This window comes from Argopecten irradians, chromosome 12 (assembly GCF_041381155.1).
Source record: "Argopecten irradians isolate NY chromosome 12, Ai_NY, whole genome shotgun sequence".
Classification (NCBI taxonomy): domain Eukaryota; kingdom Metazoa; phylum Mollusca; class Bivalvia; order Pectinida; family Pectinidae; genus Argopecten; species Argopecten irradians.
This window is the reverse complement of record NC_091145.1, coordinates 14,522,893-14,540,140: the sequence shown is the minus strand read 5'-3', so window position 1 is coordinate 14,540,140 and position 17,248 is coordinate 14,522,893. Positions and strand designations below refer to the sequence as shown.

Genomic DNA, 17,248 nt, shown 5'->3' with positions numbered 1-17,248 from the left:
AAGATCAAAGGAAGCAAAATCTAGATATAACATTGTTTTCTCATGATGCAATCTAAGAAATTCTTAAAAACTTTACTGAAAGTCTAAAAGAACTGAAGCAGGTTTTAAATGTTACAAAAACAGTAAGTAAAGATCAATTCTGCTCTGAAAAAAAATGATCAAGCTGATATATCATCTGTTCTTAATGACCACTCACCTGCTTCTCCTGAATAGCCCAGCCTGATAAACGGAGGCTGAAAAGAAGCTCCAATATCATTGGCTGATTTCACCATGACCTCATAAAGACCGTAAATGTCTGTTACATCTATCTCCACCTGTTTAGCGTTTGCATTTCGAACTTCTCTTGTATTCCAATACGTACTACCTTTAGGTCGCCAAGACACTATGTACTTAAAACCTGGTCCATTATGGTATAATCTGGGCATTGGCTGAAATAGAAAAAAAATCATGATCAATGAAAATACCAAATGAACAAAAGCTTTGTAAAACAGTCAAGTCCTCATGGATTCTGGTTTGCCCTGAAAATGAGCATTAATGTTGAAATTAAGGGTTCTTAAAGAAAAAACATTATAGAAAGAGAAGTCCCTAAAATAGTTTAGAGGTCATGTATATTTGATTCAAGGTCAAGCTTGACACAAAACTGGCTGAGTGATAAGTGCTTCATGCAAGCTTACAGAGGATCTCTCTCATCTATTTCGGGAGGATGCTTGAATGAAGGGCAACTTCTAAAAGGTATTCTGTCTTTGCATATCACAGAGTTAGCTCCCTTACGGGTAGGAATCCACTGTGACGTCATTATTTTGTAGGCACAATTCACGTTGTTTTCTCCGAAAAGCATGACATTATGCTCGCAAATACATGACATCACAATCATTATCTACCCACAAGGGCAGATAACTCTGTAATGTACAAATACAGAATTGACAGGTACACTGTGACTTCTTGACCCACCTCATGTATTATTAAGATATATCTTGTGAGACTAAATCATTGTAAGCATTCAACTTATTTATTAAGTTAACTTTCTTCCAAAATTCCCAATTGATATTGATCCTAATGTAGAGGTCAATTAAGAGCCCTGTTTTATATGATCCTGATCATTTTTCCAATTAATTATTAGCAACTCTTGTCCTTTCTGAACTGAAAATAGGCTTACTTTTATCTTTGATGTTCTCAGTCACATGTTATCGTTGTAGAAATATGGCTATTATCTGAATACAAGTTATTCAGGAATATAGAATTATTTAAGAAACAACACTTTGTTTTCTTGCATATGTTATAGTTTAGTTAATTTCTCAAGTTGCCACCCTTTGTATCATCTGTGTAGAGATATTATTGAGCAGAGTTACTTCCCTTTGATACTTCCATTGCTGTCGCGGTGAAAAATGAAAAATACCTTGGGTGTTGGTTATGGGAAATACAGTCAGTGAATCAATAGACGTAATTCTATTATTTAAATTTTTGTTAACGGAAATTTCAATATCCTCAAGTGGATTTTCTTATTTCAAAATGTAATATTTTCTAAATTACTTCAAAAATTACTTGTCTGTAGTGTTGTCATATTTCATATGAGCAATCTTAAAACTGCATCCTATAACTGGATTTTGCATTAATCTAATTCATCAGAAACATTTCCTATATGTAATTAAAATCCTTCCTTATTATTTGTTAAGAGAACATTTGGAGCACTTTTGAGGGCATATTCTGAACATAACCAATATTGCCTACCGTATTCAACCCAATAAGTATTCAGGGCGCTTAAAAATTGAGAAAATTCAGAAGGAGCGCTTAAAGGTAGAACATTTAGATAAATCCTTTAGAAAATTATTGTTCAAAGCAAGCTTAAAAATCAATTTCCTTTAAGAACTGAAATTAAAGACAACTGTCTAAGCTAGGTATTCATTTTTTAGGTTTGAGTTTATTAGTTATGGTAAGTGAACTTGCTGTGGTCTTGAAAGCAAAGAGAAGCCACCAATAATATAGGGCATTGGGGTGCTTATCAAGTCAAATACAATATTTGATTTTTTGATTTGTAAGCAAATCATCTTCTTTAATTACAATCCTGCCATAGACAGAAAAAGTGTTCAATTTGAGAGAGAAGTGCTGAATGAAATTGAGAAGTTTTAATGTCAGATAAGATTCATATCCAAGGAAGACTCGATAGACGGGAAGTGACAGCCAACCTCACTTTGGTGTCGCGAAACTATCGTCGACATACAAATCGACAAAATTTATAAACACAAGAACAATCCCTATCTTCTAAAATCTCATTCATTCTCTCAACACAGAGAACAGTGTATTTTATAACACTTTAGTGGAAACTACTTGTTCTTTAAATGTGCTTAATTCTGCATCCTTGAAGCTTAAAACTTTAATCCATTTATTGAAATGATATTGATGGAAACTTGGTAGACGTTAGTTCATTGTATGTTCGCTGAACCAGTAATTGTACAATTACATTTCATCGCGTTGATGAGTTGGCTTGAAATATGGAGAGTAAATGAATTATCGCGGAAGCTGATTGTGTTAGCACGATGGATGGGTTGGTGCTGCATATCTATCATTTTGAATAAAATTTAAACGTAAATTTAATTTTCTGTGACATGGGAAATGTGGCAGGAATAAGGATTTCACCAATCCCCTTTGTGGAAATAAAAGAGTAAAAGTGAAACTTGATCCAAGATCCCAACATATCTCTAGTATTTAAGTCTTTTTCTATGATTGTAATAATGGAAGTGTAACATAACAGTCAGATTCTGTATAGTGAAAATCGTTAGAATTAACGAAATAAGATATCTTCAATTTTCATGAACATACAGATTCAATCTTATTACACAATTTATCTTAGCAAAATTATATCTCGATTTATGTCAATATCAATATTAAATGGCAAAACAGAACAGCTTTGTTTCACCAAGGAAATATCGAGGCCCTGGGGGTAAGATTGACCCAGGTGTTTCAGAAGAAAAAGGACCTCCAGCAGCCATTACAAACAGTTCAATCATGCTCATCAAAGGTGAAATCCTGGCCAACTGACACCCTCAAAGACCACACGGACAGTGAGGATTTTTAATAGATATTATTAGTAAATTGGGTGAATGATGATTGTAAATTTGAGAGAAATCAGAAAATTTCTTTTCAAATTACATGTAATTAAAACTAAAATTTCCGATCATTTCAAACTAGATATTATAACCGGATTCCATAAACTAGAGATATAACAGGCTGACAACACATTGTCGGCAACGAAACAATTTTGTCCTCCAACCTGTTTAAATAGCGGGACCTATTTGTTGTCACGTACACAAGATTTCCTGGCTGGAGGCATTAAAGTCTTTTAAGGACATCAACAGCCGTGCTTCAGCCGTGCTTTGATAAGTACCTTACAACCTAGATTCTGAGACGCATTCAGGAGAGCGACCAGTGCTGCCGCCACATGTGACACTAGCGCCACCTTCAGTCACGTCTAGACGAACCTAACACAATTTAATTCAGTCCTACTGTTTGGAGACACGACCGTGGACAAAGATGCTAGAGAAGCTTCATTTCAGCCTTAATCCATCCACAGGCCGATCTACCATGATATTGGTATTAATATGGCCGCTAATTAGATATAACATCCTCGCGAAAATCTTTAACCATCAGCATTGAGCTGACTAGGTATTGATTGGTATGGCACGATATGCACTTATCAGATAAATATCTGTACGTGTCAATACAATGTAGATATCTCACATTAATTAATACATCAATATCACATTTGAATTAAAATTTTTGATCTACGCAAGATCACGAAATCCTATCAAATTAGATGTAGATTAGTTTTAAAATGGAGACTAAGTGATATTTTCTATCTTTGGTAATCATTATATTATCAACTTTAAGCCCTCCTTTAAACTTTGTCTATCATCAAGGAACAAGACAGGATTATTTCATTTGTCATATCAAAGAAATTTCATCCATACATTGAATACCTATACACGTGTAAAAACAAGTATGTGCTCATGGCATGGCTATAATTATCTTCTGATATTCGGTCGAAAGGCTATAGTATGTATGTAAGGCTTACGTCTAAAAGGTGGACATTATTGAAAAAGACGGACAGCCTTGGAATATTTCATTTCTGTATCAGGTAGGAATAGGTTCATATTAATAGATTAATTTTATATTTCATGTGTAACAGACATCTACAGTAAGTTTATTAGATTGAGGTAATCTTATTGCCCCGGGAAGAAGTGATATTAGTATTACCTCTAATCGTAAAGGGAGCTAATTACTGCTCTACCATTATTGATGTCTGCACACCCCTATGACCCCACATGAACCATGGTAAAAGTGCTCATTAAGACATTAGACAAGACAACATAGAGCACAAACAAGGCTGTATTGCGTATGATTGCCGAGTATGATGTCGTAGACATTTGACATTTACCGTGGAATTAGTCATGATTCCATTTTTATGATGAAGTCTGATATTTTTGTAGTCACTACGAGAGTATTCAGACAATATGTGAGGAAAAAATGGAAAACCATCATTAAGGTAAGCACTAGGACTACCTTTCTTTCTTCACTCATTATTGGAAGGCATTTATATAAGTCCAAATGCCATGTAACAATATGTTATGATAAAGATACTATCCAAAATTTAATAATTACGTTTTTAGAAAGTGGCTTCAATTTTGATCAGTGAAGAGTGAAGCAAAAAGTTCAGTGGAAGTTCAAAATAGAAAAAAAAATGAATACATCAGAACTGGTTTACTGCCAATTTATTTATTAAATTAGCGTTTTGAAAAAAAAAAAGTTTGTAAAATAAAAAAAAATAAAAAAAAAACACTTTCTTTCATAGCCATGGTGGCCGGGTGATTTAGATGTCCCAACATATTACCACAAGTCCTCCACCTCAGGGTTACCAGTTAAAATCCCATTGTGGGGCAGTTGCTAGGTATTATAATCACTGGTTGATGGTTTTTCCTCCAGGTACTCCAACTTTCCACCACCACCTAAACCTGACACCTCCTTAAGTGACCCTGGCTGTTAACAGGATGTTACACACATCAAACCAAACTTTCACAGCTAAAGTTCACCTTCAACCAGATTTTAACTTCACCTTAACCAGATTTTAGCTTCACCTTCAACCAGATTTTAACTGTTTTTACAATTTATAGGCTATATTACTTTATAGCGCCCATGCTCACTTTGCTTCCTTACCAGATTTGAGAAATGAACCAGTCTGTGCTGTACTGTTTATTTTAATGAGGTATAGCAACCAGCTACTACAAGAGGGCTTCTGTTGCTAACAGTCCTTAGGACTATGAATTAATCAATTAAGCTAACCATTGGTTTCGCTTGTTTACTTTAGGCCTGGCACAGTTACAATGAAGTACGTGCTAAGGACATCTGAATATTTCCATAGCTCCAAAGACGACAATATTCTGTGTGTCCTCAGAATAATTAAGTTTCCCGACATCACCACAATTAGGAGTCTGCCGAACAATCAGCAAGCAAATCCCTGGGTTTCTGTAGAGCATTCAAGTGATAAGACAGAGAAAACAAATCCCTCATATTTCTACTGCATACCATTCATTATAATTTCTTGTTGAATGAAAGAATTGAAGATGTCCTTCAGTTGCCCGAATAATTACCACATTCTGACGGAAATGTATTTCTGCATGCAATCTGAACATACTGGATGCAACCAGTAGATCATCGATCCTGGTGACAATACTGTTTACATGTAACTATAACAAAATTTGAAGCATCTAGATGGCACTCAATAACTTTAACAGCTGATAGTCACAAGAAATATTTACAAATAACCTCAATAAATCCATAAGGCGACATAAAAAGTTACCAATGTTCTGTAAAACAACACGATGAAGAGCCCGTTTTTGGATGTGTCTTGTGCAAACATTTTCATTTGACAAGAAGATTCTCCAAATTCATAAATATTCAAAGTGACGCTAACTTATAACAAGTGTTCAAATATCTAAGGCACCTAAGAAAATATTGTCTTGGAATACAGAGCAGTTGTTTAAACTTCCAAAATTGTATTTCGAAAAGACTTTGTCACCCTCAAAGACTACAAATTGATATAAATGACAATTTTTTAGCTTTACTACTTAATAACTAATTTAAAGCATAATTATTTCAGCTAATCCATTTCATACACTGTCTCATATCTATAATGCTCATAGATAAATAAAATTGTGAAGATGTGCAATTAATGACAATATTAATGTAGAATTAAGGTTTGATATGATTTAGATGAGAGCTTTGATAATACGGGATCCACTCTATTGTTAATCAACTCTAATAATGTAAATCCTATTAAATGTATGATGGTTTTGAGTACTACTAGTATTGATGACAAGGCTGGGAAATGTTTGGCTTACACTAACAATGCAATCTCGACCATCTAAAAGTGGTATTCAGTTTGGGACAGTAATTAGATATTTCATTACAAGAATACTCTATAAGGAGCACTACATGTACTTATTGGAGGCAATTTTACATTCAAGTGCATTAACTAATTTCCACCAAATTTACTTTCTTACACTTTCGGAAATGAAAATGACATAAAAAAAGGATATATCGTTTTTGGAATTATTGATATTCGTGAGAAATCTGAAAAGGAAATGATTACAGGGACAGTTTCTATGGTTACTCACACAATTGCCATGGTAATTTATATTCTGTATTTGCATATTACAGAGATATCTGCCCTTGCTGGTAGGTATTGATTGTGACGTCATGTATTTTCAAGCGAAACAACATACTTTTCAGAGAATTGCGCTCACCAAATAATAATGTAACAATTGGTACCTACCCGCAAGGGAGCTAACTCTTTAATATGCAAAGACGGAATACACTTAACCATGTTGGATATCACTGCTTCGGATACTTTCTATTTGAGCTTTGAATATTATATAGTTGTCTGCTTTTGAATGAAGATACTATTTAAATTGTTAGCGTTATTAGTTGGTGTATGGAAATGACATAATTTTCTTTGTAAAATATGATGTAATGCTCACAACACAAAACTTTATGTAGTTTTATTTTTATTTCATCTGTGCATATCACAGAGTTACCTCCCTTGGAGGTAGGTATCCATTGAGACGTCATTATTTTGTGAGCAAAACCCACACTGTTTTCTCTGAAGAGTGTGATGTTATATTCGCAAACAAATGTTACAATCAATACCTATCTGAAAGGGCAGACTATCTATTTAAAATGAAATATAGAATATCTACCTTGAAGTGTAGATAACTGTGTAAAATTACGACATATTTTACAAGGAAGCAAAATAAACATATATTTCTACAAATTAACATATATTTCTACAAAATAAATTCTACTTACCATCCAAGCTATAATCAGCTTTTTCTTTTTATGCGTTAGTGTGCGAACATTTTTAGGATTTCCGTCTGGGTGATCTGGCGGGGTTGAACATGTTTTTTGCGTATGTTGACTAGGTTCACTATATCCAATACTATTCCTTGCTAACATCCGAAACGAGTACTCTCCCCATGGAGATAAGTTCACTATACCCGTCGTTTTACCTCCCTGAATTTCCTCATAATAATTGTTCCAAAAGTTTGGATTGTCTGATGTATTAAATTGTGTAAGATATGATATTATCGCAGATCCGCCATTATCACCGGCTTCCCATGACAGGTCGACCATGTGACCTGAACAGGCTACGATTTCTACGTTTGTAGGTGGCTCTGGTGTAGCTGGAAAGAGAGGAAAAAAAATGGTGAAAAGGTGACATACAATGATTACAGTAACAAGGTGTGGTCTTACATATAATTTTTTATAGCATTATCATTTATGGAGTTCTGCAGAGTTATCTTCCCTTGTGAGGAAAAATCCATTGTCATGATATGTGCATAAGAATTGATATTCTGTAAGTAATTAATGACATTACCTAATAGGTAAATTATATCTGCTTTAAATAGAAGATATCTGTATTATATGATACAAATTACTTTGTCAACTTTGGCATTGACTTAGGGTTATGATTGAAAGTGCTGCTCCACCGAAATGACACAGTTCAATAACACCTCTCCACAATCCATAATACAAGGCAACTCTATATCATACAAATTAACCAAGATATTAAAATTATCAGATCAGAAACATCAAAGTATATTATCACAACATATTTATTTATCACTCTGATTGTGTTCTTAAGAGGCATGAGTCTGGGAATTCTATCTCATAGAGCAGCTGTCCTTTTCGTGACACCAATCTTAAAAGTAGAAATTCAATAAGGCCAACTTTTGAAATAAAATAATTTTGCTGTATAAAACTGTGATGTCATGTTGACTATGCTTTGATTGTTTGGTACCAGATCAGGCCATGTTTTTAACTGTCAACTTTTATTACTTTTCACAACATTTCACATGCACTGGCAGCTATCTGCAAACAACAAAGTCCTGAGCGATACAAAAACCACCCCGCTGGAACCAGTGGTGTTTTTGTGCTGAAACCACAGTGTTTTTCTGCTATGACAACCAGTGGAAGTTGTGATAGTAAACACTAAGCCCACATGTCTATTTTGAGACAAAATATTCCTGGCAGAATTCAACATGGATGGGATTATAAGGTTATATTTTCCTGAATTTTTTCCTTATATTAAGCAATTTGCAAACCCCTGATGATCTTAAATGAATTAGGCCCTTACATTGATCTAATCCAGCTCTGCATGGCACTTTAAAGGAGTGCGAAAAAATCAGAAGAGAGAAGGGCTGTATAATTGTGAAAGGACATCCACGGAAACAAATACTGAACGACAAGTACACATGTCCTTTATTTTTAATCAGTAAGTGAACTTTATTTCTACAGACGTTTTTCAGGATCGTATTAAATTAAAGCTAGCAAACTATTCTAAGAACAGTCAAAAGAATTTGATCATAGCTTATTTGAATTGGCTGGTGCTATTGTATTTATCATACTGGAAAAAATATTGGAATTATGAAAATTTTTTGAAAAAAAGCAGTTAACCTGGAACATAAGTCCACACCTATGTTATTAGCTCTATATAAATGAAGTTTACAAAAATATGTTATAAGTTCTTGCAAAATAAAGTTGTGAAATATTTGGGAATAAAGTTGTGAAGTTTTTGGGTAATGTTTGAGACTCATCAACTTAAAATAATCATGTGTGATCTTAAATAAAATAAAAAAAAATCTGTTGTTCTAATCAAATAGAAAGCAGGCAAACAGAAGAACCATCTTTTCATAAAATGAAAAAAAAAAAAAAAAAAAAAAAAAAAAAATATTAAAAAAATGGAATTCTTTTGTTAATTGAATGAATCAAGCATGAAATGAGCTGGGAGAAGTTTGGGGAGGTGTGGGGAACTTCAGTCAAGGCTATGCTCTGTAACACATGTCTAATGCATTACAATATTATCATGGTCTGACTCATGTGACGCTGTCCTTTTATGAGACCTGAGCGGAGAAAATTCTCCCCCTTATGCTGTAATGCTATTGTTAAATTCCAAACAATGATTCAAATTTTGCCCATGCTTTCTGGTTTTATAGCTCCCTGGGTGGCGGCAAAGGAACAAGTGTCATGTCTGCAAGGACACGGATTCTATTGTCAGCCTCGTCAAGTTTTTATGTACAATAATTTTTTACGATTACGATCGAATATCAGCATCCCATGTGCTCCACCTACGTCTCATTACATCAATGTCTTCATTAATAGAATGGGATTAATCTCAAAATTGCTATTCCAGTGTAATGAGATGTTTTCTGCATGACAATACGTACTTCATCTAAATGTTTGGACATAAAATAATTCTTAAAATATTACACATAATTTCTTTCCTTTTAACCAAAATTAGCTTTGTAGTTTGTCAATTTTCAATCTTCACCTGAAAGTATCAGCAACATACAGTAGAATAACTGTGAGCTTGACATTTGACAGTAATTGGCCAAATTTATCTCATGTAATGGTGAATCTAGACAAAAAATTCATTATTGATATAATGGTGATACAAAAAAAAAAGTTATCAATGTAACCCAATGACACTTATTGTAGAGAACTTGAATTACATACAATTTCAACAGTAATTGTCTCCCTTTGCCTAAAAATTTTATTCAACAGAATTATCAGGTATTCCATTCCACTGTTGTATTCAACAGAATTTTCAGGTATTCCATTCCACTGTTGTATTCATCAAAATTACCAGGTATGTATTACATTCCATTGTTCTATCACAAACTTTCCATTGTTCAGTTATGAAGGTCTTAATTTGTTTATTAAACGTGAAATGACTTTAGGAACAAGAAGGTTTTCTGGTAAAATCATTGCATTTATCATTCTAATCAGAGAACAAGTACATCCTCTCTCCGTTTTAAACTTATGTGTCCCTTTAGAACAGCTAAAGGTACTAAAATATAAATATCCTCCCTAATTTATTTTTTTATTACCTTAATTATATATTGTCCTATGGGTGAAATATATACCATACAGATCTTATTTCACAGCACATTGCTATGGCCATGAAACTTTGATTCTCCAAAAAATTGAAAATTGAATGAATGATACATAACTTCTAATGGTCAGTACGTGTGGCCGACGTCCTATCATACTTACTTCTAATGGTCAGTGTGGCTGACGCCCTATAATAATTACTTCTAATGGTCAGTGTGGCTAATGCCCTATCATACTTACTTCTAATGGTCAGTGTGGCCGACGCCCTACAATACTTACTTCTAATGGTCAGTGTGGCCGACGCCCTACAATACTTACTTCTAATGGTCAGTGTGGCCGACGCCCTACAATACTTACTTCTAATGGTCAGTGTGGCCGACACTCTACAATACTTACTTCTAATGGTCAGTGTGGCCGACGCCCTACAATACAATACTTACTTCTAATGGTCAGTGTGGCCAACGCCCTATCCTATCATACTTACTTCTTATGGTCAGTGTGGCCGACACCCTACAATACTTACTTCTAATGGTCAGTGTGGCCGACGCTCTATAATACTTACTTCTAATGGTCAGTGTGGCTGACGCCCTACAATACGTACTTCTAATGGTCAGTGTGGCCGACGCCCTACAATACATACTTCTAATGGTCAGTGTGGCCGATGCCCTATCATACTCTTCTAATGGTCAGTGTGGCCCATACAATACAATACTTACTTCTAATGGTCAGTGTGGCTGACGCCCTACAATACTTACTTCTAATGGTCAGTGTGGCCGCCGCCCTACAATACTTACTTCTAATGGTCAGGTGGCCGACGCCCTACAATACTTACTTCTAATGGTCAGTGTGGCCAACGCCCTACAATACTTACTTCAAGTGGTCAGTGTGGCCGACACCCTACATTACTTACTTCTAATGGTCAGTGTGGCCGACGCCCTACAATACTTACTTCTAATGGTCAGTGTGGCCGACACTCTACTATACTTACTTCTAATGGTCAGTGTGGCCGACGCCCTACAATACAATACTTACTTCTAATGGTCAGTGTGGCACCCCTACATACTTACTTCTAATGGTCAGTGTGGCCAACGCCCTATCATACTTACTTCTTATGGTCAGTGTGGCCGACACCCTACAATACTTACTTCTAATGGTCAGTGTGGCCGACGCTCTATAATACTTACTTCTAATGGTCAGTGTGGCCGATGCCCTACAATACTTACTTCTAATGGTCAGTGTGGCCGACGCCCTACACAATACTTACTTCTAATGGTCAGTGTGGCCCATGCCCTACAATACTTACTTCTAATGGTCAGTGTGGCTGACGCCCTACAATACTTACTTCTAATGGTCAGTGTGGCCGACGCCCTACAATACTTACTTCTAATGGTCAGTGTGGCCGACGCCCTACAATACTTACTTCTAATGGTCAGTGTGGCCGACGCCCTACAATACTTACTTCTAATGGTCAGTGTGGCCGACGCCCTACAATACTTACTTCTAATGGTCAGTGTGGCCGATGCCCTACAATACTTACTTCTAATGGTCAGTGTGGCCGACGCCCTACAATACTTACTTCTAATGGTCAGTGTGGCCGACGCCCTACAATACTTACTTCTAATGGTCAGTGTGGCCGACGCCCTACAATACTTACTTCTAATGGTCAGTGTGGCCGACGCCCTACAATACTTACTTCTAATGGTCAGTGTGGCCGATGCCCTACAATACTTACTTCTAATGGTCAGTGTGGCCGACGCCCTACAATACTTACTTCTAATGGTCAGTGTGGCCGACGCCCTACAATACTTACTTCTAATGGTCAGTGTGGCCGATGCCCTACAATACTTACTTCTAATGGTCAGTGTGGCCGACGCCCTACAATACTTACTTCTAATGGTCAGTGTGGCCGACGCCCTACAATACTTACTTCTAATGGTCAGTGTGGCCAACGCCCTACAATACTTACTTCTAATGGTCAGTGTGGCCGACGCCCTATCCTTATCATTCCCTGATGTTGCAACACATGTGTACGTTCCAGAGTCATAACGGTCAACATTTCTGATGACGAAAGTTTGACCATTGTCCAGTTCGTGATATTTCTCCACATTAGACGACACATCTATGAGGACACTGTTGTGTTTCCATTTCATGTGGAAGTTCTGGATGTCAGGGTGGACCTTACAGATAAACTTGATGTTGTCCCCCTGGGTGGCCTCTTTGTTGTTGGGTGGAATCTGTATGGCTACTTCTGTAAAATACAAAGAGAAACCAAAAAGGATTTAATACGGAATTAATTTTTTTAAATAGCACTTAGAGATGCCTCACTGCTGACAAATAGTATCATTTTTCTCAATAAAAAACAGGAGTAGACGAATAAGTATTTTCCTTCAGTTACAAAAGTTACTTACTTTACACCATTACCGCCATTGAAAAGTTTGAGCTTCTAATTTTACTTCAAGACAGAAATATTGAAAATAATTGTATCCCAAAAAAAAAAAATGGCACTATGTCCTATATGTAATGAAGTATTGATTGCGCATGCACCAAAGGTGAAATATATTATTTTATACTATTTTTGTGTTATCACAAATAAACATCAAGTATTGTTCAAATGATGGGTATTGTTTATGCTCTGTCGGCTGTGGAGCATCTATAAATAACATTTATATCAGCCTTTTGAAATATAAATTTGTATCATGAAAAATCACACCAACAGAATGAAGAAATGTATGACAAACTATCTGTGAAATTTCTTGTATAATCTGTGATATCAGGAAGTGTTATCTGTAACTGATATTTCTTGGTTGAAAAGTTCATTAGACTGAGTCTTCCCCGAACACCATCATGAGGAAATTGATTACATTGCATATATATAGTATACTGGTAGCTATCTCCTCAAAAATCAGACAGGTATATAATATTGATAGGACTTGAGGGATCATGGATTAATCGTAATTTAACAGATTGCAGAGCAAAGCTCGAGATGCCTTTCTTATTAAGCAGGAATGAATCGGGATGATCATAAGTGGTACCGTTATATATGACTGACAGAATTCAAGGTACAGAAGGCATTCTTCAGGATTTTATTGTAAATTTCAAATTACAGTTTAATCTTGACCTAGATATACAGTGTATGTAAAGAAATCTGCATCATTAACGCATGCACTTCCAATTTACTGTAAGAGAATTTTAGGATTAAAAATATTTAAAGTAAAATCGTTCAGATCTAAAGACATTATAAATTGAACTCTTATCACTTTAATAGATATTGCTATTATGAGAAATATTAGAGGTAAGTGAGTTTAAAAGATTTTTGAGTATATGTATATATATATTCTCCCAGTTTATGTAGGAAGGTTAGGTTCAACAAAAGGTTTCACTAGAATCCAGCGCAATATTTGACATAAATTTCAATTTCAACAAAATTTTGTTTCAATTAAATTGAAAAGGGATGAAAGGTGTTATTTGAAATAAATCTTTATAAAGACATAAGTAAATCTATCATAAATCAATTTCATGATGATAAGAAATACAACTCAATAAGTATATGATAATAAGTGTTTGTTTTCCCCTATAGGACCTGAAGCACCAACTGTAGCTCTCATTGACAGCCAACCACGGGGCCGACAGATCTCATTGCTGTATAATGACGGCGTTTAGAAAATCATACCACACTTAATGTAATTGTTGTTTAGTTCAGTGATATGCCATGATGATACAGGATCACATGCTTGTCGTTAATTACGCTCGAAATGCAATCAGGACCTAACAAGCATTACTGGCGTGATGCAACAGCTAACTAAGTTATCCTTGCTAAGAGCTACCATTAACACCGATTCGAGGCCTCGACGCACCTTTGTGTGGCACTCCCAAACTGACAAATGGATCAACATTTGTATGATAAAGTCATACAAACTAAACTGACTCATGTACACTTCCAAGTTAGTTTTAGAGTCCTCTAACATCGCTTTTGCAATGAAAGACATTCATTACAAGTCGGAGCACGTTCTACTTCTAATTTGCATACATATGACAAATTACATTAATTGGCCGATAGTGTCATTCGCGAATTTCGAATTTGTCACATTGTGGCAATATGAAGATGAAGAATTAGAATCGACAAAGAGGATTTCCGAGGAAGATTCCTGTGGCTGCCGTGTCCTCATAGACAACAGATGTGTATTTCACATTACACGTGACGCTTCCGCGATACATCACAATAAAAACTCTCGGGGGAGGCCTACCACCAAGCATCTGTAAACTTGGCTGATCTCTTGACTTAAGTGCTTGTGAAAAGAGCCATTTACTATTGACTAGCGTAGCATTGGTAATCTTTATTCAAGTGTCTCTTACAACATATTCACTAAGATTTGACTTACACATACAACTTGGATTTTTAATTAACATCAGCAACATTGGGTTTCTAGTCTGAATGGCAGCATAAATCACTGTCGTTAAACATTCATTTTTTATTTTAATGAGGAGAAATGAATCATTCATTTTCATTGTAGTGTCTAAAATTGTGAATAAATTTTGTTCTAAAATAATGAAAAGATGTCAGTCTGTGGTTTTTACTTGGAACTCCGTTTTTTTCTAAACACCTTAACCTGATATGGGTATATATGACCTTAATTGAATAAAAAATACAATATTAATTAACTCGTACCAAACCAAACCCTGTTGAGTTGAACGAAAACAAATTCTTTCAAAATAAATTTATCCCAAGGGTAATACAAACTCAACACAACAATTTTTGACTATATAGATTACGATTTACATGTTTTTTTTGCTTCGTGTGAAAACATGAATAGCTTGTGATAGTCATTATATATTGATATAAATAATCCCAGTAGCCGAGTGATGGACCAGTAAACGTATCCTCCATAATGTCATACTACATTTACAGATCACATGTATTTAAAACATTGATGTGACGTGAAGGTTTCTGCGCTAAATGATTGTGTACACAGTAATGTAACCTACTCCTAATTCAAACATTGATCTGACTTAGATGTCAGTTTCCGACAAGACATCACACAAATCAATTTGCATACTGTTTTTAGTTCAAACACAATCGACAGTTTGATAGTGTATATTAATCTAACCCGCTGCACATTCAGCATATTAAACTACTGTAACCAAACAGAAAGCTGTGGCAGCTCACGCGCCAAGTTAGGTGTGCAAATTTGCATACACTAATTCAACTTACACCAATTTGACCTAAAAACACTCTCACTACATGCTTTCATATTTAATTCAAAAGCTGCTTTGACCTAGATCAGAATCTTTCGCTCCTACATGTTCGCAATGCCAAAGCAGTATTAGATATGACTCAACCTAAACTCTGACTCAAAAGGTGTCGTTGTGTTCAGCTGTACGTGGTGAACGGTCGCAATCCTATATACCTCCACCACGTAAGGGGAGACAATTGTATTGATCGTAATGACGAAGACAATTAGCCCCCGGAGAGAACTAGTTAATTAGCAGATCAACAGGACTCGGATGTGACTGTAGGCTAATATGCTGTGGTCTTGTTTTTGACAACCTGTTAATTTTATGTCATTCAAATAGTGAAAACTGACAAGAAATGTTAAATTCATGTACTGGAGAAAAAAGAATGATGTGAATTGTCAATTTTTGTGTAATTGATTTTGTATATCAATAAAGGTTTTTTGTGTCCTTCTGACAAATATTATTTTCATAATGACTGTAAATTTGCATGACCACTGGTCAAGTATACGCATTTCTTTACTATTATGACCTCATCTAACTTAATTGATAGCACTGACAGTCCACACCAATTATCATGAACACTAGTGGACACAATGACATCATGCACTGACCACTACATATTAAGTAGTACCAATCACCAACTCCCTCCTAATCCCCGTACCAATCACCAACTCCCTCCTAATCCCCAATATTATCTTTGCCAGTAAACTTTGTTTTAGAATGACCAATGCACAGATACCATTTATCAGTTAATGTATATGGATACCATTTATCAGTTAATGTATATGACATTGTTTGGATTATATGTAAGGAAAATAGCCAACACACTGTCCAACAATTTTCCCCAAGAGAAATATATAATATGAAAAAGAAAATTTTAATAACCATGGGGAAAACTTACTCATTCTAAAATGACTAAGAGTTTGGTTTACATAGGTGAGTCATTTGATATTTCAGCTCTGAAAACAGAACATGCTGTTGAATGACCAATATAGAAATAACCAATATGGTGACTGACCTAGGAAGTGGTCAATATGATGATGGCCTTCTTTGAAATGACCAATGCAGTGACCTGCAACATATGACCAATTCAACCCCGAGCTCTGTTAAATGACCGATATATATATATGGTGACTTTACAGGGACAATGGCCAATACATTAACACTTAATAACATCATGATTCTTTTGCATGTGAGCAACAGCTAAATCAAATGAATTAACACATGCAATCAAACTGCACACTACGTGCAAGTGCTGCAATGTCCGTTCAAGACGACAATTATCTAGTTTTCATCATTTCCATCACATTGTTAGAACAGATAATCATTTAGATACTGTCAGGTTTATTGTTGTTATTCAAGCTTTTTTAATTGCCAAATGTCTCAAAGATTCTTTTAAAAATGAAACAGCGGAGGCATTAAAAACTTTGTGTAATTTCCTTTAGAGAAAGCCACTGGTCAATTAAATATTAATGACTGAGGTAGAGACAAAGAGTTTAGCTAATTAAAACAGAAAAATCTCCCAACGCATAAAACACTCAACAGCTGCATTTCCTTGCTCCTCCATGGTCTG

At 35.4% G+C, this 17,248-nt stretch overlaps 1 protein-coding gene across 3 annotated transcripts in view; it reads right to left on the bottom strand.

Annotated features, from left to right (window-relative positions):
• LOC138304776 (neuroglian-like) overlaps positions 1 to 17,248 on the bottom strand; it is a 284,534-nt gene that overhangs the window by 22,377 nt on the left and 244,909 nt on the right. For all 3 annotated transcript variants that reach the window (XM_069245044.1, XM_069245045.1, XM_069245046.1), the window contains exons 6-8: positions 12,410 to 12,691; positions 7,360 to 7,733; positions 197 to 428 (exon numbers count right to left, since the gene is read on the bottom strand). In XM_069245044.1, coding sequence (XP_069101145.1) covers positions 197 to 428; positions 7,360 to 7,733; positions 12,410 to 12,691 — 888 coding nt within the window. The remainder of the gene's footprint in view (positions 1 to 196; positions 429 to 7,359; positions 7,734 to 12,409; positions 12,692 to 17,248) is intronic.